Source organism: Crassostrea angulata, chromosome 4, assembly GCF_025612915.1.
Source record: "Crassostrea angulata isolate pt1a10 chromosome 4, ASM2561291v2, whole genome shotgun sequence".
NCBI classification, from domain to species: Eukaryota; Metazoa; Mollusca; class Bivalvia; order Ostreida; family Ostreidae; genus Magallana; species Magallana angulata.
The window spans coordinates 39,699,781-39,723,097 of record NC_069114.1 but is presented as its reverse complement, the minus strand read 5'-3'; the positions used below and the strand labels follow the sequence as shown (position 1 = coordinate 39,723,097).

The 23,317-nt window shown below is 33.8% G+C and overlaps 1 protein-coding gene across 1 annotated transcript; it reads left to right on the top strand.

Annotated features, from left to right (window-relative positions):
* The first annotated feature begins 1,507 nt into the window (after nt 1-1,507).
* Nucleotides 1,508-20,640, top strand: LOC128180517 (probable ATP-dependent DNA helicase HFM1). The gene is made up of 40 exons (XM_052848640.1): nt 1,508-1,580; nt 3,420-3,474; nt 5,152-5,349; nt 5,771-6,066; nt 6,164-6,214; nt 6,412-6,479; nt 6,615-6,753; nt 6,911-7,062; nt 7,964-8,044; nt 8,235-8,393; nt 8,578-8,621; nt 9,052-9,208; nt 9,537-9,675; nt 10,004-10,105; nt 10,275-10,420; nt 10,857-10,904; nt 11,370-11,416; nt 11,526-11,665; nt 12,004-12,051; nt 12,411-12,494; nt 12,745-12,836; nt 13,204-13,310; nt 13,529-13,576; nt 13,841-13,938; nt 14,343-14,471; nt 14,823-14,908; nt 15,045-15,128; nt 15,499-15,656; nt 15,777-15,880; nt 16,095-16,192; nt 16,584-16,814; nt 16,976-17,130; nt 17,460-17,563; nt 17,641-17,682; nt 17,772-17,820; nt 17,912-17,998; nt 18,136-18,976; nt 19,072-19,112; nt 19,255-19,336; nt 20,277-20,640. Exons 2-39 carry the CDS (start codon nt 3,422-3,424, stop codon nt 19,331-19,333), a joined length of 4,785 nt encoding a protein of 1,594 aa, XP_052704600.1. The 5' UTR covers nt 1,508-1,580; nt 3,420-3,421; the 3' UTR covers nt 19,334-19,336; nt 20,277-20,640.
* Nucleotides 20,641-23,317: the final 2,677 nt, after the last annotated feature.

Sequence of the window (23,317 nt, the reverse complement as noted above, 5' to 3'; positions counted from 1 at the left end):
GAACTTTAAAAACACATCATTAGAACATAGACTGTATATAGTATCAATGAACTCAATGTTTCACAAGCCTGTTTGGTTTTTTTAAGGAATGATTTGCTTGGGTTACTGTCGTTTTGCCCCAAAGCAAAAGCGCCCCAATTTTTTTTTTGAAGCGCCCCAATTACGTTTTACGAGCACCCCAAATATATTCACGAGCGCCCCAAAATATCTTTCACGAGCGCTCCAAAGTAAAAATTATCATTACACCTTATGTCATGGATAATTTTCACGAGCGCCCCAAAATTGGATTGTTTGATTTTGAACTAAAATCAACGTTGGTGTATTAGTCCCCAAGTTTGGATTATTTTCACGAGCGCCCCAAAATGGATTTGCTTATTAGTCTTAATATTCAAAATATTATATAGCGAAACTAATTTTGGGGCACTCGAAAAAAAATCAATCATGAAGTGCAAGTTGTGTAGCACTTGAAAAAAAAATACACTTATCATTCATAATATTATATTACGAAACTTATTTTGGGACACTTGTAAAAAACAAAATTAATTATGATTTACCATTGGACCACTCGGAAAAACGGATTTTGGAGCACTCGCCTCGTACGTATAAAATTTAATCATGATAAAACTAACATTTGGGGCGCTCGTGAGATGCACTTGAGGCACTCATGAAACGTAATTGGGGCGCACAAAGAAAAATTTGGGGCGCTTTGGCTCTGGGGCGAAGTGACCAGCACCCATTTGCTTCATTACTACATTATATAAGGCAATTTTTCATAGAGCAATTTACAAACTAGTCTGTATATTAATAATAAAAATAATGTGTTCTGTAAGATAATTTTCTAAACATGAAAAACAAATCGAAATCATTATTAAGTATATCATACTATTGTACCTCCGACTGCCTATGTAATCTTTTGTAAAAATCACAAATTCCACTATAACCCTGCTTTTCTATAAACTTCATAAAAACTGTTGAATATATACTGTATTCGATGAAATTGATGCACAGTTTTTTCGCTGTCGATAAAAATGGTTATGCTTTTGTAAACACATAGAATTTCATATTAATCGAATATAAATTTTAACCCCGCTTTTCTATATAAAAATTGTTGAATATATACTGTATTTAATGCAATCGATGCACTGTTGTTTCTCTGTCCATCAGAATGGTTATGCTTTTGTAAAGACATACAGAACCTCAAATTAATCAGATAACATGGACACTTGTAGTTAAGAATGACTACAATTTAGCATAAATACCTGGTTTGCTTTCCGACTCGGAAATACTAATAAGTGAATAAAAGAGAAAACCAAAACTGGTAGTTGAAAATAAAAAACGAACATACCCTGATAATGACTAATTGACGATACTTTTTGTTTTATATTTTTGAAAAACGCTCAGAATATACACACATCAAAAATAAAAAAAAATTCCACAACTCTTTCAAAAAAGGTAATTCCGGAATATTGCAAGGGAGATCACCCGTGAAATAATGATCGTCTGCAGGATACAGACGATCATGTCGAGACACAACATATAACGTAAAAGGAAGACAAAACTTTGCAAGTTGAAAGATATTGGTAAGTTTATCTCATTTATAATTAGAGAAGTCCTTTTTATCAAGTGCTATATGAAAAACAAGTAACGCAAACGTTAGCCTAGCTGAAGTCAAGTGAACTGCAAATAAAAATAAATACCTCCCTTCCCCCAGAGAGTGACAAAATACATATTATCTTATTTTAATTACTTTAAAATATGTAGTTTGTTGGGGTTATGCTCTCCGTGTGCCTTTTAGTGTCCAGTCTATGTCCGTGCGTCCATTATTTTTCGACAATGCTTAGGGGCGGATCCAGAATTTTTTCAGAAGGGGGGGGGGCGAAAATTTTTCATGAGGCAGATGATTTGGTGCATGGCACGCGACCAACAAAATAGGGGTTGGGGTGGACAGACTTACCTCTATGTTGAAAAGCAAAAATTTTTAAACGGGGTAGGGGGTTTGTCCGCCGCACCGGCGCTGAATCCGCCTTTGAATTGGCCACTTATCTTGTCCGGGCTCCACCGCCACAAACTTTCCTCAAGTGTTTAGTGACCTTAGACTAATTTTCTAGACATAGAGTCCACTTTATATTAGATATTTGTGGAAAAAAACCCTGTCTGGGCCATGTACTAGTATTCTACCCCATGCTCATATTTAACTAAATCCTAATTGTGCCTGTGGACAAATTGAAACAACACTACACTTTTTATTAGAATGTCCTCTATACACTGATGCAAGGAAAAAATTCATTGACCCATTAAGACCGGTCACTTTAAACATTCTGTTATTTGGAGACCCAGATAGAAATTATTCCTGTAATACAAACATTTTCAAACATGTACATCATTTTATTTCTGCTACTAAACGATTTGTAACTTAATTCCACTTGCTACCGTATTGTCGATTTTGTTATTTTTGCATCGTACGACTGTTTATTACTCGGTCACTTTTAATGTTAATTCAAGTTATGATATCTCTCTCTGTATATTTTCTATCATATTTTTCCCTTTTCATTTTTTTTTGGTTAAATTTTTCCATCAATTCCATCTTTTTTTTCAGTTGTTGTTCCTAATATACTTGCCATTCAGCAAGGGCAACTATCGTTTTTAATAGTTGAAAGTCAATTTAAGGAAACGGATTAATATAAGTTGTAACAACTTGTTTCCGAATCCTGTTTGCATTATTTATTGTTTATATTGATGTACAATTCAAAATGAAATAAAGTTTAAACTAACTAAAGCTTCATATAAAAAGTGCCTTTGGGTTAAGAGCGTGTGGTCACTTAGAAAAACGTTTCCAGGTCAAAGGTGAAGGTATCATTGAAATCAAGTTTTGGACCCTAATTTCTTGTCTTCGGCCTAAACATGTTCTGTCTTTAACCCACATTCCTCCAAAAAAAAAATAGATAAAAATCTCCCTGTAGATAAGATGTGTGTAGTGACCTTGAATTGAAATTCAAGGTCAGAGGTCATGGTCATCACAGCGGATCTCTTAGAAAAATTCTCTTTCGGAACAATATTTCTATATCCTTGGCAGATATGGTGTGTACATTGACATAGAATCAAGTTCTGTGTCATACGTCAATGTGATGACAGACCTCTGGGTAAAGTCCTTTTCTGGAAATCTATTTCTGTAACCTTAGCATTGTTTGCATTTTACTACAACCACAGAATGTTTGGTGAATAAAGAATGTACAATGTTCTTGCACTAAATATCAAAGCCAGAGGTGTACGACAAAAGTCAAGGTCTTTAAAATGGTTCATCTTATGCTTTTTTTTTTGGGGGGGGGGTATGGATTAAATGGGCGCTGAAGACCTATTGTTGAATGGTTCAGTCTTATTCAAACTGAGAATCCTAACTGTATTCGTTCTGTGCTTTACAGCGATGGAGAACAGTGTCTACAGCCAGATGTTTTATGGAGACAGCCAGGACACACGGTAAGGTATTCCTTGGTCGTCATGTATCATTATGATGTTATATTGAAATGTTTACATACATCTTGTACCTTGTGTGTTTATTCATAATTCAACAGTTAAACACAATTGCTTTTGTGAAGTTTGTTTAAAAGTTCAGAAAAATTAAAATATTAATTGCCTACATATTTACATTCGCAATAAAAAGATCAAGTGAAGTCGGAATAAATAATATGAAGTTTTTACTGAATACAACAATCTAGAATATGTCTTTCACATTATAGATTTGGATACCTATTCACACATATCATGAATCTCTTGCGTATCAAAGATTTGGACATCCGCTCAGTCTTGTTTTTAAAGCAATATGAGCTGCATTTTTCATGTTGAATTTTTTTTTTTACTAAAATGCTCTTTTCTACTAAAATGACAAAAATATCATGGTTTTTGGGAGATGATTTTAATCAACTCTCCTATGCAGTTACTCAGGCAAACCGAAAGTGAAACAGTGTTTGGACCTCAGCACAAATCATTGCTGCTGACAAGACTTAGTTCTTGAAAATCATTGATAAATTCGATGTAATGTATGCTAAAGCATTGTTTTTCAAGGAAACTTATTTATAAATACTTTGAAAATAGTCAGATTTTAAATGGTACGAACAATTTAAATATTTTTTGTAGTCGCATACATGTATTCCTACGCCAGAGTTCAATATAGTCTCGTTCAACTCGACGCTAGGCTGTCTCCGTAAATCCTTGTCGGAGATTTACGGTGTCAGCCGAGCGTTTGGTGTTCAATATTGCTTTGATCCATACAATTTTCAAGAAATATTTCTATTACTGATACATAGTTTGATTGAATTAATTTTATCTTTAAATATTATTTAACATGATTCATATGGGGATTTCTCGACATTCTCGAAAAGTCCCAAAATTCATATTATAATTATAAAAATGTGCGTAATTCAACTTCATGAATGAGAAACTACATGTACTTGTCATGCAAAATAACATATCATTGATTTTAAAATAAATAAACATCGACAAAATCAACTCCCGTCAGTTCTTCAGTACTTTGATTTAAATTTCTGTTAGCCATATTTTTGTGGAAAAAGCCGTTAAGAAGCCTTATTTGGAGCAAAATTGAATAATTGTCGTCCTGTACAAAAAATGATTTGCTTTATATTCCTTAGAAGAGAAATATTTCATTTGACAAAATTTAATGATTTTTTCAATTCTCATTTATCATAAAAGTTTAAGTTATATGTAGACTTATCATACTAGCATGTTTTTGTAGCAAAATAAAATTTTAAAAAATACAGCTCATATTGCTTTAAATGATTTAGACATCCGTTCACTTTGGTTTTAATGATTTAGACATCCGTTCACTTTCGTTTTTAGATGATTCAGACACCGTTCAGTTTTGTTTTTATAGATGATTTAGACACCCGTCCAGTTTTGTTTTTAGATGATTCAGACACCGTCAGTTTTGTTTTTATAGATGATTTAGACACCCGTCCAGTTTTGTTTTTAGATGATGCAGACATCCGTTAAGTTTTGTTTTTTGATATATCTTGAATAACAAAATATCACAGATTAAGGCATATGCTTTTAGACGTATCTTGAATTGCTAACATATAGCTGATTTGGACATCGATTTTTATTTTTAGATGTATCTTGATTTTTTAAAACACATTTCAGATTTACACACCCACCGAGTAACGAGGGCGATGCTGACGAAGATAACGAGGATTGCCCAGTGCCCGCGGCCCCGGGGGCCGATTTTCTGCCCGCATCCCAGTTAGATCCATTCATTGATTTTGAACCATCCCAGATATTCCGAAGCTCTCAAAATAAGGCATCAAAAGAAAAGATTTTTAAGGAGATTCCAAATGACTCGTAAGAGATTCATAAAGCATAAAGTAATATAAAGAATTTCTTGTATGATACAAAAGAGAGAAGAAAATGAAAACAGTTAACTCTAACAACAAAATATAAGGTTTTTCCTTGATTAAAAACGAATCTTGTAACATGTTGCAAAAAGGTTTAGAAAAGCTTTGCCGAATAGAGTAGAAATATAACTGTACTTACTAGTTTTATCACAAAAATTGTTTGTGGCCATTTGTTTGCTTTGCATGTGTAAGAAGTTCAAGTAAGCATTGGTATCGGGTATGGGGTGTGCAAAAAAGAGAAGAATCTCAAGTCCAAAATAATATGATTTGGAATCATTTGTTTAGGTTTTTTGTCCGATATTTTTGGGTCCGGTAAACAGTGAAAGTTTTCATGACATGAATGCAATAATAAAAACTGTTTTTTTAAGATTCCGTACACCATCAGAGAAGACAAATCCTCCGATGGTTTCTCAATCACAAAGAAGACAGCTATTTAAGCCGCCAACAAAAGCAAACCATTTTCAAGCGCCTGGAAAAGGAGAGAGCAGCACTTTCCAATCAAATTCATCTAATGACAATAGCGCGCTAAGATCTGGCACACTGTCAGATTCTGCAGCCAATCAGGATTTTTCACTCACACAACCAGGGAGTAATGTTCAGATCGTCTCACCATCTACTGTACCAGCTCTAAAAAAGAAATATTACACTCCATCTCCTCTTGTGTGTAAGTTAGGGGAGTTTGAGTGTGTTTTTTTAAATCGAACTCGTGTGATGAAATTAAAATTTTGCACTTTTTCACTATTCTTTAATTGACTTTGCAGTAAATCAAGGACAGAATGCAGGAGTTGAGTTGAAATCTACCAAAGAAATAGGTAAACATACAGTTTTAGGTTTCTCCTGTTATTTCATTGGTTTATATAGTTTTCGGAAAAAAGGAATTCAAATCATTGATGGTATTCCATAATTACGGTATCTATATTGGAATAATTTTTTTAGATATAAACCAACGCTGAATATAAATGCATGAGTATAAAACAACCGAAGTATACGAAGTTACTTTATATTTCAGCCGAAAAATACAGATGTGTTTTCCCATTTCCATATTTTAACATTGTGCAGACCAAAGTGTTTGATGAGGTATATGATTACGGATATGATTGAATACGGATATAGAAAAAGCAAAGGATATTGCCATGCCAGTTTAATACTTTTTTCGACCAATAAAAAAATTTAAATGATAAATAAGATAAAAACAGTTTGATATAATTACAGATTTTCTACAAGGATTCCCCTATTGTTGTGTGCGCACCGACCGGGGCCGGGAAGACAGTGGTGTTTGAACTGGCGATCATCCGTCTCCTTATGAAAACAGAACACACGTCATTGGGCGCGAATTTCAAAATTGTCTATAGTAAGTCATTTGATATTAGACATCATCACAATATATTTTTTTTCTTTATTAAAAAGAAATTATATGAATTGGTATATTCTGCGTCAAGCATATTATGCGATTAGGTAGTATATTTATGATGTGAGGTATAACGTTTGTTTTCCTCTCTATTTTACAGTGGCCCCAATAAAAGCCTTGTGCAGTGAGCGTTGTTCTGATTGGTCCGAGAAGTTTGAACGGTTTGGATTGAAATGCCGAGAACTGACCGGCGACTCGGAGCTTGATGATTACTATCAACTCCAGCAAGTCAACATCATATTCACAACACCGGTAAATAGTTAACATCATATTAACAGCACCGGTAAATACTTAACATCATATTCGCAACACCGGTAAATTCTTACAGCGAATTACAGAATACCGGTAGAGTTTTCAATAGCTTGCTAGATTGATCAATAGGGTATTCAATTTGGTCAGCAAGGTATCACATTAGGTTTAAATCTAGGTCATGTGATTACTCAGGTATGACAGCAATAGAATGAGTTAATCTGGTTAACATTTGCACGTTTTGGGCCTTTTTGTTTCTCTCTGTTATTCTACATTACTGCTATAAAAGTCTGAACTAATTAAGCAGTCAGCACAAAAAACTATTAGTGCTGTAAGATGCACCAGGAATCAGGGAACCAAAATGTTTAATGATTTTTTGCAGGGAAAAATATCTCCTTTTTAAAGTTATGCTTTTCTCTTTTGTTTGTTTCTTCAGAACTGCCTTTTGAATTACATTTTTTGAAAAACAAAATTCAAATTACTCCAAGCAGAATTGATGCTCTATAGAGTCCAGTGCTGTCAAGGTGAACTTTCTTTTTAAAGGTCTATGAATAGAATAGCTAACAATAGGAGAGAGTGTTCTAGAGGTTTTCTTTGTGAAAATGAATGGGTGGAGTGCAAAATAACAATCTACACTTGAGTAACCACAGGACCTAGATTTAAACCTGATGTGATACCTTGCTGACCAAATTGAATACACTATTGAGCAATCCAACAAGCTATTGAAAACTCTACCGGTATTCTGTAATTCGCTGTAACATCATATTCACAACACCGGTAAATACGTAACATCATCTTCACAACAACGATAAATTCTTAACATACTGATTATAGACTTTGAAATTGTAGAATATACCAGTAAATCATGCAGATTATTTCTACATGTATTTTATTATTTTATCAGGAAAAGTGGGACAGCATGACTAGAAGATGGCGCGACAATACGTTTATAGTGCAGTCTATTTGTTTATTTCTGATTGATGAGGTACATGTACTGTGTAGATAACAATATTTTTGTTCCTTGTATACATAGCAACTTATTCCGAATTTTCGTCGACCTTAATTATTCTACAGTTACACAACTATCATCTTTAAATATTTGCAATCAATACAAATTAGGGAACCCTCCCCCGAGATTGATGCTTAGAATACTTACATTTATTATAACTATATAGGTGCACGTTTTGAGTGACGCCTCGCGTGGTGCTACCATGGAGGCGGTGATTTCCCGGATGAAGACGATCCAGGCGTCAATGAATAGATGTCCCCCCGGATCCTCAACTCCCAGGCTTAGATTTGTGGCCGTGTCTGCCACCATTCCAAACATTCAGGATGTAGGGCTTTTTCTACCTTTGTATAGTTTTAAAGAAATATTATATTAAATGCCTTCACACATGTATAAAGTAACGATAACGTTGTCAATCTACGCGTATATTTTACTAAGTGAAATACGAATCACACACAAAAAAAATATTGTTATTAAATGCTTTTTTGTATGTCTGTTATATCTTGAAACAGATCGCCGAATGGCTGGGGGATAAAGTTCCTGCTGTTAATTTCAAGTAAGACGAAATCAAAATAAATTTAAGAACCTCAATATCATCAGGCACGTAGAAACAAGGGGTCTACTTTATTCTATTATCATTCTCCACAACAACATAAATTTTTAGACAAAAAGTCACTTTTCTCTACATCGTTGAGACTGAATAAAACTGATATTGAAAGTTGACAATGAAATCTGATTAAAAAATGTTTTGCATTTTTGATTAAAAAAAAATATTCCCATCCCCATTAACGCACACCGATCAGGAATTTGAGGTTTGGCGAAGTGAGATGATTTTTTTTTATTATCAATTTCTTGTCAAGATTTTTTAAAGAAGGTCTGCTCTAACCCCGCCCGACTTTGCAGAACGTTTTTACGTGCCCGACTTGTATGTTATTGCCGTATTCCGTAGGTTTTCCCAGAAATACAGAACCGCTTGTGTCTTGCAGTATGGATGACAGTTTGCGGCCTGTCCGACTCCGGAAGGTGGTGCTGGGATTCCCGTTTGACGAACAGAAAGGCTCGGACTTCCAGTTCGACATGTCCCTCAGCTATAAGCTCGCCAGGATCATTAACACGTACTCTGACAACAAACCAACACTCGTGGTATCCAACTTTGTTCAGATAAACTTTTAGTCGGCAACATAATGTATGGTATTATCATTTCCAGTCTTGCATGATGTTAACATATTTTCCTAGAAAATCGGATTAAACCCAATATATGCTTTATTTATTGTAAAAAAGCAAAAAAAAAAAAAAAAAAAAAGCTACATGTAGATATTTTTTATGATATAGTTACGAGTATATTGTTTATTGTAAGCTCAGCAACTATTGTAACTAAGTATATTTATATACTTTTGGGGCTTCTGGTATAAATAATGTGTTAAAATCATCTTGTGCTCTACATCTTCACACATTTACATTTTTTGTTTAGTTCTGCTCGACAAGAAAGAGTACCCAGCAAGCGGCAGAGATTCTGGTGAAGGACATAGGTAGTACCTATATAAAGACGTACTTCCAACGGCAGGCTCTTCAGACCTGTGCTAACTCACTCAAGGACAACAAGCTCAGGGGTGAGGTTATATACATTCCAATGATTACAATAAATATAAAAAATCAATGTTTGTATGCTGTAAAATGGATTTTTGACAACAGCCACATGTTTATACACAGATTATGTTTTAAAGATGTTTCGACTGAATGTTTGGACTAATTGATTTGAAGTTCTTTTCGTACAGGAAAGAAATCACTATTTGATGAGATGTTTTGTATTAAATCTCTTGGTTGTATTTTTTAACATTGCAAAGCATCTTTTTGAATAAACAATTAATGTGAATATTATTTCAAATGAAAATGGTCTTTTTTCTGCGATCTTAATTCATTGATTCGCCCACGTTGTAGACTTGGTAGCCAGGGGAGTGGGCTATCATCACGCTGGTCTCGATGTCCACGACAGGAAAGCCATAGAGGAGATATTTCTGGAGGGCCAGCTGATGGTGTTAGGTACCGAAATATCAAAATTATATGCCACACCTTTGGTACGGTAGTCATTTTGAAAATACCTTATAAAAAATAAATCATAAAATAACAACAAATATTTTGTTGTAAGGAATCATTTCCATGGTAATATTTTACCATTAATTCTAAGCTTACCTACACCTCCGTTTTTTAGTGGCTACGACCACACTAGCAATGGGCGTCAACCTCCCAGCTCACCTGGTGGTTCTAAAATCCACGTCCTATTACAACCTGGGTGTTCACGTGGAATACTCGGACACTCAGATACTGCAGATGATTGGACGAGCGGGGCGGCCACAGGTAGGCTGTCTTCGTTGTAAATTTGTATGAAACCCAAGAGCCCCCTCCTATGACCAGCGCCCTAACTTCAAATCGTAAATCCGCCCCCTGAGAAGTATAAGGACATTATAAGTTATTTGAGTAGATCAATGGTTTAAAGTTCCTGGCAGTTATTTTTGTTTTGGATTATTAAAGCAAAATAATGTAGAGTTTAAAAAATTGTTATCCAATTTTTAAAAAAGTTCCTATATAGTTAAATTATCATTATTTCATTTTTTAAAGTAACTAATTTAGAAAAAATCAAAATGGTATGTATGTTTGAGTAATCTATCAACTACTGGCATGGTAATTATTTGTACATGTAATTCATTAACTACAGCGACAAACCATAGATTTCCACTCCGTAAAGCGGAATTTTTTGGCTAGATGAGTAAAGATAGTTATACTTTATTTTCAGTTTGATACTACAGCCACTGCAGTCATCATGACCAAAAACCAAACCAAGGTACTATCTTATACATGTATTATTTACAATTTAAAGGTATGATGACTCCCTATACGAGTAATAATGCTCACTGGTATGTTTATGCTCTATAAAACTATAGTAATAAAAACTATTTCTGTGAAATGTTCCCAGAGGATTGCTGAAAATGATTAATTTAAAAAAAAATTTAATATCGTAAGTCAGTTATTTTATGTAAAAGTTGAGTGTACAGATAAATATTGAATCTTTTACTAAATACTCGTAAAAGTCCGATATCCGTAAGTACATTTTTACACCATTTTGATATATCATTGGACTTTTAATTAAACTAGTCTCAAGATGGCTCTTTTTCTGATAAACATAATTATTAGAATTGAAAGAAATAGTTTATGTCGGTTATGTACAGTGTTTGGTTAAATAAGAATTATTTTGTCCTCGTAATTATATTCATTATTACATGTATATTAATTTTATTCTTTTTTAAAGCAAAAATACGAATCTTTGGTGAATGGAACCCAGCTGATCGAGAGCAGGTCTGTTCAATTTTCTGAAGTCAGATCATTATTACAAGAAAATATTTTAGCATGCATATGCACCAGTATCTGATTTTCAGGAATTATGTAACAACTCTTCATTTTGCAGCTTGCACAAGAACCTAATCGAACACTTGAATGCCGAGATTGTCCTGCATACCATCAACGACATCTCTATCGCCATGGAGTGGATTCGATATACGTTTCTGTATATCCGTGTCATGAAAAATCCTAAACATTATGGGAAGTGTAGGAATAAAATGAGGACAAATAAAGAATTATGCCTATTTTCAGATAAAATGTGGTTCAAATTATATTATAGGGGAAAAGTGATAAAATGGGCTTGTTAACCAAATTTTTCAGAGGTATTTTTGTTGGTACAAGTGTAAAACGTTCATATACCAAGAGTAAAATTTATCCTACTCTTTGACATATTTTAGTTCCGCTTCAAACTTGAGTACATTTTACTTATCACAAGACTTGTTTTTTTTTTAAATGAAAAGAAAAGTCAACATACAATTCTAGTATATTAAATAATCTCAGGTGGTCATACAGATGTCAAACGTTAGAGTACTTCGTTCTTACAGGTATGCCTTTGGGGATGAACAGAGAACAAATAGAAAAGAGGCTACAAGGTGAGGGGCGGATCACATAGGTTCTGTTGATATATAAAAACGATCCTGGTTGAAAATATCAATATTCCTGGTATACGAAATATTGAATATAAAATAAAAATAACTATCACAGCAAATATGCTGCAATGATTGATAAGTCTGCAATTCAAAGTTTTTAATTATAGTTTAGCGAAGTATCAATTATGTATGTACAAGTAATTATTTTTGCTATATCATTTCGAATACAAAACTTAAATTGCATTAGTTCGCAATTTATTGCGATAAAATCTGTAAGATAAAATAGAGAAGTAAAAACATTTTTGTTTAATAGATCTTTTATAATTACTGAAGTATATCGATTTCGTATATCTTTCATTAAGAACTTTGTATGCGGAACTTGAACTTGTTGAACACACATGGAATGATCACTATGGACGACGAAACCATTGATGTCAAGTCCACAGGTTTGTTTGGGGTTTTTTTTCTTCCAAAAAACATGAATACACTTTTAATTTGAAATAAACAATTTAGCACCACAATTAAGCATCTGAATGAATCCATATGATTATATTTAGTTTATTTAACATAACAGTATCTGAAAAATCTAGTATTAGTAATGATAATACTGTAGTATCTAATAACTGCTTAAAAGATGCATAATGATTCCATGTGTTTTGTATTGAATTTGAATCTTGACCGAATTTTGTATTTTAGAGCCAGGAAAACTAATGGCCAGATATTGTATTGCATTTGAGACAATGAGGAGATTTTCTAAACTAGGGCCAACAGAAACAATCGCTGAACTAGTGAGTATTTAGAGATAACTATAAGCTGTTTTATTTGATTGGACTTGATTTTAAATTTGGAAACAAGATAAAATTTTCAACTTCTTAATAATATAATTTTGTACAATTTTTTTTACTCCTGTGAATGACGTGTGTTTAAAGATTTCATACCTACTGTGTCATCTGAACAACAAAGTTCTGTTCCTCCTAAAGAGTTACTTTAAGCAATTTATTTAAAATAAAATAGTAACTGTTGAGTTGCAGTAACCTTGATATAAGAATATAATTTTAAATGCATTGAAATTCAAAAGTTTCTTTTTGAATATACACCACGTAGTTTTTCTTTGAATTTTATCCAATGATTAAATTCATCCAATGTGGTTGTAAGTTGTACGAGATGTGTGGCTGTGATGAATTCTCGGAGGTCCAGCTCAGAAACAACGAGAAGAAAACATTGAATACTTTCAACAGAGATAAAAACAGGGTCACTGTTAGGTAAGAGATTATTATCATAGCATTACATCCTCCAATAGCTCATCCCCAATGCGGTTTTTAGAATTCTAGACTACTAATAGTTGGATTTATTTTCTTCCTCGCAAGAAATCATCGCTTGTTATAGATAAATGAAGGAGATTTTAATATGAGTCTTTAATGTGACATTTCTGAAATATAATATGAGTTGACATATGAAATGTGGATTTTTTGGATTTTAGATTTCCTGTAACTGGTAAAGTAAAGACGAAACAAATGAAGGTCAATATGTAAGTATTCGAAAATAATTAAGATAATAATTAAAAAGTAACTGGATACATGTATATTTTACAAAAATTCCTAAGAAGCTACATGCATATTACAATACTGCTATTGTTTGCTTTAATTGTTTTTGATAATTATCGCCGTTATACTTCAAGCCTTTTTATACTCTTGATTCGATTAATTACAAAAATGCCGACGTGAGTTTCAAAGTCACTACAAGGTCAAGATTTCTATGGCCCACCTTTCAATCGATACTTCTGTTATTTCAGTTTGATCCAAGTGGCTCTTGGTTGTCTTCTGCTGCAAGACTTCTCCCTACAACAAGACACCACCAGGATATTTAGGGCGGCCCAGAGGATGTCAAGATGTACGTACACTCCACAATGTGATATATTTCACGTACAGAAATAATCTAACGCAACCGAAACGTGTGTAGTGTCTGTATTCGAAACAAATGAGGATGGTATTTGAAGCGTAAATTTGCGTATTACTCTATGCATTTTAATTTAAGTCTTCGTTTCCTTATTAGAATATGCATAAATGTCGTTTTTCTTTGAGAATTAGAGACAATAATCAAAATGATCTTATCACAAAGTTAAAAGACGTTTCAAAAAGTTATTTGTAAAATGAAATAACGGTTATAGGTTTGTTTAGGAAATGCAAACATTGACTTTGAGAAGAGAAGAAGTGAAGAATAAACATATCATAATAATAGTAGTATCTGGCCTTTTATTTTTTTGGATTAAGTTATTTTTGTTTATTCTTGTAAAGGTTTAGTGGAACTTCTGTGGCTCAAAGACGAATATAAGTCTCTGTTGAGTGGTGTCCAGCTGATGAAATGTTTGAAAGCCAGGCTCTGGGAGGACTCCAGACATGTCTCTAAGCAGCTGGATGGAATTGGTATTTGACAACATCACAGCTTAAAAATGATTATCATTAATAAATTTCATAAGAATCGCACCATTTGCAGGTACATAAATAAAAACAATATCGTCGACACTCGAGTAAAATCGTCTCTACTTCAGCATCAACTGGACACATAATTGTAAAATTCTTCAATGTTGTCGACAATGAGTTCAAATTATTAGAGTAGAAAAAGTTCAACTATTCGATTACACTTTAAGAACAACATTTGTAATATGATGTTAAGATGTTAATGTGTACAATTCTAAAACAAACACCGGCATATGTGATCAGATGTAATTTATAATACGACTTTTAATCTCATAGCTCATTACTTTTCTTTTAAAGGGCCAGCGCTTTCAAACGCTCTGGTCAATGCCGGCATGACAACTTTTCAGAAGATTTCCGACACAAATCCTAGGGAACTAGAATTGGTATGAGAAATTTAACACCGTTGAATATAATCAATTAAACTTTCATCCCTGTTTTAATCGTGAGATTTTTATTTTTAAAGGTCTTTAGAAATCTACTGTCTATAACAGACAGCTTTCGAAATCTTGCTTTTCTTAGATTGTCAACCGGCATCCACCATTTGGAAACCAGCTGAGGGATATGGTGTCTGGACTACCAAAATACGAGTTGACTATCGAACAGGCATGTTCATGTATTTATATAATTCAAATATAACACTACCAGAACTACCTAGAAGTAAGCATCCTGTTATTGATGTGAACTATTCTTATGATGGTTGATTATTAATTATGGAGGATTGTTTTTTAAAAGAAAGACTCATATTAATTTAGAAAAGGTTATGAACAAAGTTTCCACTGAGGTTTCAAATATCAAACCATAAAGTTTTGATGAAACAAACTTCTTTTAGGACTATTAAGAAGCAAACCGTTATATATAGGTACTACATATACTTATAATATGCAGTCTGTATGTCGGTAAACAACCCTCTTTGATAGCCTTCAATCCGTTGCTTTGTGCCTCACATTTTTACTCGCTCGTACATGTACTACAGGTTAGTAAATACAGCGAAGACACGGCTGACATTGTGGCACACCTAGTTATCGCCAACCCGGAACAAGTCAGCACGAGGAGGACACTTCCGGAAAACCACACATGCGTTCTTCTCATAGGAGACGAGGACAACAGAGTTGTTTACAAGAGGAAGATAATGTAATTCTTCTTTGGTTAAAAATCATAAAGTCCTTTAAACGAGGACTACTCTTATCATATAAAAAAATTCTCCTTTTTATTCAATGAAGTCTTACATAATTGTTTCCCTCATGAAATCAGGGATGCATATTTACTGAAAGAACATGGAATTACGAAGAAACTGGAGGTCAGACGGTCAGAGAAAGGACCCAATCTGTTTATCAATCTTATCAGCCAAGAATGGGGTACAGGCCATTACTTCAGAACTGCTTTGCAGTATTTACAATAGGTCTTCCTTTCACTCACAGATTAGTCAGTTGTAGAACTTTTAAGTAGTAAAAGAAAAACTGTTGTTTGTCTTCCCTTTTCGCCATAAATAATAGCTGTAAGGGATGTTGCTTTTTTGGACTGTAAATTCATATTGTGTCATATTTGAAAAGAATTTTAATTTCTGTCCAGTTGGACTTGATGTGCAGAGTACTTATACTCCGTATTACATTGGAGCAAAGAAAATATCAAACAACGCAAACTCTCTGGAGTCGGTTCAAACTAGTCAGGTAATAGTAATTTATTTCAGTCAATTAACTATTCTTACAAACTTACCCTTAAAAATGAGAATCTACTCGAGTCATCAATGTTATGGGAAATCAACATCTGAGAATGTTATATGAAAACTAGTATCTTGCAGCACACAGGTTAACATTAAATTTTTACTGTATCTATAAAAATGCAAAGTTTGTGTTATATGTTTTTTTTTTTTACACTTTTATAGTGTATAGCAAAATGGAAAGAGAAACTCGCGAATTTCACATGGAAAATGCACTTTAGAAATTATTTATACAAAGCTATTTAAATCAATGTTCAATGAGGCATCATAATAATTTTGTGATAGATGCTTCTAAACTAAAAACAGCGAGCCACTGTAAATTTTTTTTATCAAAACTGTAGCCAACACAGACTCCCTCTGTTTCCTCTGCTGGGACCGAAGAGTGTGGCCACCGCTGTGTTAATAAGGCTATGTGTGGTCACGACTGCTGTCGAAATGGTGTCAATAAAAGGAAGACACCCAAGACCAGACCCAAAACTCCCCAGGTCCCAAAGCACAAACCTATGGACTCCTATGTCAGCACCTTGAAAGACAGAGTTTCACAAACGCCGAATATTGCAAAACGATTAAAGGTATAGTGTATACAACATTAGATCATGCATATATTAAAAATAGTTAGGGTGTTGACAAACACCTATTTTTGGTTTTACTTTTAATTCATATGTAGCTTGGTAAGTTCCATAATTTCAGCCTTCCTTTCATTTGTTGATCTTGATAACCTTAATTTTCATAGATGGCAGGTAACAACACCTTTGGCACCAAATTGGACTTCAATAGATTTGCATACAGTCCTCAAAAGAGGAAAGTTACCAGTTCTCGTCCACGTCAGCTTGTCCAAAACACAAATGGTGATGCCATTGAAGAAACATGTCTAGATGAATTGGAAATGTAATTTGTTTTGATATTCATAAAATTTATAAATATTATATTTTGCTGTCAACTAGCTGAAAGAACTAATCATATGTTTAACCAAGTATTGATTCTGCATTACGACTATATTTAGATATAAACACGTTATCGCTGTCCAATGCAGAAGTATTTGTCATATAAGTTGTATAATACAGTGTTATAACTACATGTGTATCTAATAAAAGTAGTTAACATCAAGTGAACATTAAGGATTGTGAATTGTTACTGTACTTCGTTTGAACGTGGAACTCTGGTCTAAATTCTTATTGTCTCAATATATGCATTTTTTGTCTGTTTTTTGTTTGAAGATTAAATTCAAGAGGTTTTCATACGGCCCAAGCCAACAAGGATATTGCTCCCTCTTGCTCTAAAGACTGGACTGATCTGGACATCTATTTGAAACATAATACAGGTAAAATGTACAATCTCTAAGTTAACTACAAGCATAACAGCTTTTCATTGTATGTAAAACCCAACTCTTTATTTTAGTTGAAGATGAGATGCCATGTGCTTATGAGGACGACGATCAAGGTTGGTTACTGTCAAGAATGGCGAAATGCCCCTGTTGTATTGGTACATAGTAGTTTGTCAATGTTTTTAATCACGACCTTCCATTTTAGTTGAGGACGAGTTGCAATACGGTTATGGGGAGAATCAAAATTTTACTGAGTAAGACACTATTTTAAGCTTAATTCAATACTTGAAAATTTGAAATAATGCGATACAGTTGAAGGCTTGACACACTAACATTTTAATGCAGAGAGAATGAGACAGATTTCGAAAGATTTAGATCATCTGCGGGTGTTGTATCCAAATCAAAGGAATGTTTGAAATTTCCAACACCACGGTAAAGTAATTACTGAGTATACAAGTGTAATATATTGTTCAAATGTAGCAAAGTTAAGAGGGGATGTGTTATCATAAACCTTAACAATAAATTAACTTAGGCTAATTTGTGAAGAAAGATTGTGCATTGTTTTCCAGATTTGGTGAAGTCTTTGCCTGGAGTAATGATAAAGAAAACATTGGACCATGCCCTCTATCGAGCAGTAGAAACATGCCAAAGAGCTCTCGTCATCCATGGGGTCTTAATCAAGACACTTTGGACGTTCTATCATGTTCAGATGGTTATGATGATAGGAATCGGACATCCTTTGACCAGAAGGACATGTGTGATGAAAAAAGCAACCATGATAGCCACGCAGATATGGACTGTTATATCCAGGAACAGAATTGGAATATCAATCCACCCCTACAAACAAGTGGTAAAAAGCCAAAATATATTAAAAACAATCTCCAATGTTGTCCCCGCATCTCTAACGAAAATTGTTCTCGTTTTAATTCTAAAAACAAGTTAAACACCATGGCATGGGACGGCTTAGAGTGTCAAAGGGATAAAACAGTCCCTGAATTGTTGGATGATAAATCCAAATCTTCTGCAGTGGAAGGAGATTGGAGTGGGAGTGACAGTGATCTAATGATTGTGGATGACGAAGAATTCAGGGATAGACTCTATTGTAAAAATTCACCAGAAGAGAAAACCAGAGCCACTTCAAACTTTTCTCATTCCGTACAGGACGATGTTTGCCAGAATATGTATTCTGTTGGCTCTAATTATTGCGAGAAATCTGAAAAACTTCGAAAGGCAGAGCGAGAAATGGAAATTTTCTTGTTTGGATCTGACGCAGCGTCCAAAATGGAAACTAAAGATACCGATACTTCAAACGGATATACTGAATCAAAAGAAAGTGGCAAATGTCCGAATAAAGTACTGACCTTAAACGATAGAGACATTATATATCAGAAACCCCAGGATTTCCAGCAGGTTCTACTATAACATTTTATGCAAAATGATCATTGTCGCATTTGTTATAAATCGCATCATTCTTGAATCTTGATACATGTTATTTGCAATTGTAGTATGATGAGATATCAACAGATGTGAACTTAGCACAACAAAGGTATACTTAATCTCACAGATTGATTAATTATCTAATCAGCAAAGTGCCTTACACATGTAAAGGCAAATCAAATTTATTGATTTTTGTGGTTGTAAATTTTTTTTAAAATATCAAATTGTCTTTTTATTGTTATCTTGTAAAGTTCTGCTTGTACACCCTGTTATGGTGGACCCAGACCCAACAGAGAAACGTTTAGTAGTATATTTGATGCTCTGTTTTAATAGGTGAGTATTAAATATAAAAATATTAAGTAGTTTTCATGTTTACGCATATTTGTTCTAAACCATTGTCAAGTAACAATATTTGACCACAGTAGCTATATTTAGAGCTTCCATCAAGCCTTATTTTAATCGGAACAATTGTTCACTGGAGATCTACTCTTGATATGTTTCCTTATTAGTCGGGAAATCTCTCAATGAAAACCATCCTTGATTTGTCATTTCTAAAAACCGTTGTTTTGATTGCCAAACAGATGCAGGTTATCTGCTAAATTCGTAGAGACTAACGATTCTAAAGAGAATCGACCCGATTCTATCAAATTTAGTATTTTGTGATAAGATATATGAATTAATATTATGAGAGACCGCTCCTTTGCCATAGTGACCTCATATCCGTGACATCATTTATCAAATCTATTGATTGATAAACTGCAAAGAATCAAACAGGCGATAAGGCCATCAAGATATCTGCTTAAGGTACCTACTTGTGTGCAACTACTACATGAGATATTCTAAGATTTAATGGGCAGAGATTGATTTAACAACCATGCACTGACTTCAACGGTCGCAACAAATCCAGATCAAAAGTGCTTGAGGTGGAATATTTTCGTTTGATCAGCAAGCGCCTGACGCATTGTTAATTACATGCATCTTGACCAAGTTTTCGTTGTCATTGCTGTCTGTAGGTGAACTGGCCAGACCTGGTATCTAAAAAGAAAAAAGTTGTATCGTTTGCAAGGTTGAGCTAGAGTTCTAGACTCTACAGTTATTTAAGCTATAAACAGACTGATATTCCAAATGTTTGGCCTTTATAAGTGGTTTGTTTAATTCAAGGCAGTCCTTATTTTGATATTGCATATACGAATGCAGAGAACTTAACATGTAAACAATATCATAGGAAAGCATCGTAGATCGCATTTTTAAAAATCAACTTCCTCGTTTGCAGTGTTTACGCCGGTTGCTTCAGAATTGTCATCAACTGATGGGACGCCGCAGGTTTGCAAATGCTTTCATGGACATGCCTACTACTGTTTCATCAACATTGGTAAAAATTATTCATTCTGTTGGCAAAAACGGAGATTCCACCGTGCATTGTCTTCCAAGAGCTGATAATATTCACGAACAAATTAAGGAAGGTATACTTATACCCTTAACAATCTTGATTATTGGAATAAATATGTCAATCTTGTTTTTGGTGGTGACGGACAAAAGGTTTTACAACCCCAAGGTGGCTTTTATTTCTACCCTTGGCGTGGCGGATCTCTTTGTAGGAGTCGTGTCTGTTGGAACATTAATAACGAAAGCGAATGAGAAGACTTACGACCATTGCCTTATACGGATCGGTTTCACCATTTCAACTTGTGTTGCATCCATTCTCAGCCTAATGTGTATAGCCTTAGAACGGTTCATTGCAATTACATATTCTTTAAACTACAAATCGCTCGTGTCTAGAAACAGGGTGGCCGCAACCATTGCCGCAGTTTGGATAGTTTCAATGGGGATTGGATTCTTACCTTTACTCGGTTGGAGAAACGACAGCTATTATCAGTACTGTTCATATCTCTACGTTCTTTCCCCAAACTATATTATATCGATAACAATTATTGGAGCACTAGTGCCTTTTAGCGTTATGTTTGTGATTTACATTAAACTTTACCGAAATGCAAGGTTTCACATCAAGCGCATCGAGGCCCTTGAAAACATTATGGTGGTAGAAAGCACGAGAAGAAACATGGGCATACTCCGAATGTCGTCACGGAGCTGGCGGTCCCTTAAAACCATGGTCTATGTATTCGGTTGTGTTCTGTTCACATGGAGTCCATTCGTTATTGGGACGTTTGTACAAATATCAGTTGGCCAGGATATGTGTGTCCTAAAGGACATAGTCGGGACGCATCTCCTGGTGCTGGGATTCTCAAATTCTTTCTTGAATCCTCTGATATACGTCCTTCGCACAAAAGACTTTCAGGAGAAAGTGAAGGAAAGGTTTGAGCGGTACAAATTATGTGCCAGTTATACCCCCGACAATAACAATGAATAACTGTTATGAACACATAGAATTATATTTTTGGTGAAATAAGATTAAATACATGTGCTGTTAATTTGTAATACTGTTAATTTTCAATAAATGTTAACGTTGAATTATTTACAAGTGTTGTTTTGATTAGTTTTAAGGTTTGTACTTTTTGTACAAGTATTTTGGGATCACAGCTCAATGGTTCTTGCCATGATATATAAATGTGTTAGACAAAATTCAATTTAAAATGATGATGTATATGCTATATAGCCAATGGATTTTCAAGTGTGAAAGATAACATAAATACATGTAATTTCAATTTTTAGTTCTGAAATAAACATATATAGGGATGAGTTTGCATTTTATATCATGTGTTAGACTAAACTTAAAACTAATACATCGGCAACATTAAAACATTAAAGAGATAAACACCTGAAAATAAAATACACATGAATGAAAGATACTAATATTTATTATTTCACTCACCCTAAAAAATGAACTAAACAGTGTTTATTACATTATCATCTGCAAATATGATGATTAATGCATTTTAAAAGACCTTATCTGGATCAAAAGCCGTATAAACAGCCTACTATTTAACACTCCAATGTTGTGTTAATTACCTTTATTTTATTTATTTTAAATATGGCATTAAGATTGGAAGCGGCCAGAACATTTGAATTAATTATTTTTCAAGTGTTTTCTATTTTTATCTGTACTAGTATTTTGCTTACAGAACTTGATAACAATTAAAGAAGCTGTGATAATTGCACAATAGTTTGGAATTGCGGCGCGCAGTTTTCATCAAATCAAATCATATTTTAATTGAACTTGTTTTCCAACACGTGGTGAGAAGATCCGATAATTGCACAAAAGTTTGGAATTGCGGCGCGCAGTTTTCATCAAATCAAATCATATTTTAATTGAACTTGTTTTCCAACACGTGGTGAGAAGATCCGATAATTGCACAAACGTTTGGAATTGCGGCGCGCAATTTTCATCAAATCAAATCTTATATTTCACTTGAACTTGTTTCCCAATGCTTGGTGATTGTTGTCTCATGGTCATGAAAATAAAGAGGGTTCATTCGCTTGTCAAGGTCAATCTGCATATGGAGTTTGAATTTGCTAATGGTTGTCAAGTTATTGGTCGACAACATATGGACAAGCGATCGACCGACATTATGGCCTATTTTTGGGACAATGGTGTATATTTCTTGAACAATAGTCATTCTTAGATATAAAATGTGAAAAAGAAAATCAGACGTACAATATGTACGTATGAATGTGTATATTCAAATTTCACATTAGTTTTTTAAATTTATGCTATATAACAAATTTTGTGGAAGCGAAAATTTAAATTGTAAACAAAGTCGTTTTTATATTACTGGTGAATTTTATACATTTACTACTACTTCCTTGCTACACCCTGTAGAAAATTTATTCTATTCTTTCAAATGACTATCGCTTATACTCTTAACTCTTATAAAACCAACCTTTCTAAAAATAGATTTTAAAAACTCTCTTGGATTCCGAGAAATGTCAACTTGATAATTGGATACATAGGCATCCTGTATTAATTAAATCTGTGTGACGGATGCCTGATAAGATAAAAATTTAGATAAAAGCAGGATTAAGGAAGTCTTTCTTTTTCTTTTTTAAAAATCAACTTGAAATTAAAAGTGTTGCTTTTAATAGATTATATAATGTTTGTGAATGAATTAATCGCTACAATACATGTCATTATTTATGTCAACATAAAAGAATAAAAAGAGAATTTGAGGATGCCGTTCTTCTTAAATAATTCTACTTTTGCAATATCTAGTTCTATTAAAGGAGGTTGGGTGGTTAACAAATTACGCACCAGATATAACATAAATTTTTAGAGCTGATTCTTTTAGCTATAAACTATTGTTTAGAAAAACAAAAGTTTTATTTCTTTTTTATTATATCTTTATACAGACCTCTTTT

Bases quoted from the DNA above. Each gene is read 5' to 3' on its own strand.
- LOC128180517 (XM_052848640.1), top strand. From the start codon at position 3,422: ATGGAGAACAGTGTCTACAGCCAGATGTTTTATGGAGACAGCCAGGAC. The intron at 6,754-6,910 runs GTAAGTCATTTG...TCTATTTTACAG, and splicing joins GAATTTCAAAATTGTCTATA to TGGCCCCAATAAAAGCCTTG. The intron at 7,063-7,963 runs GTAAATAGTTAA...TTATTTTATCAG, and splicing joins ACATCATATTCACAACACCG to GAAAAGTGGGACAGCATGAC.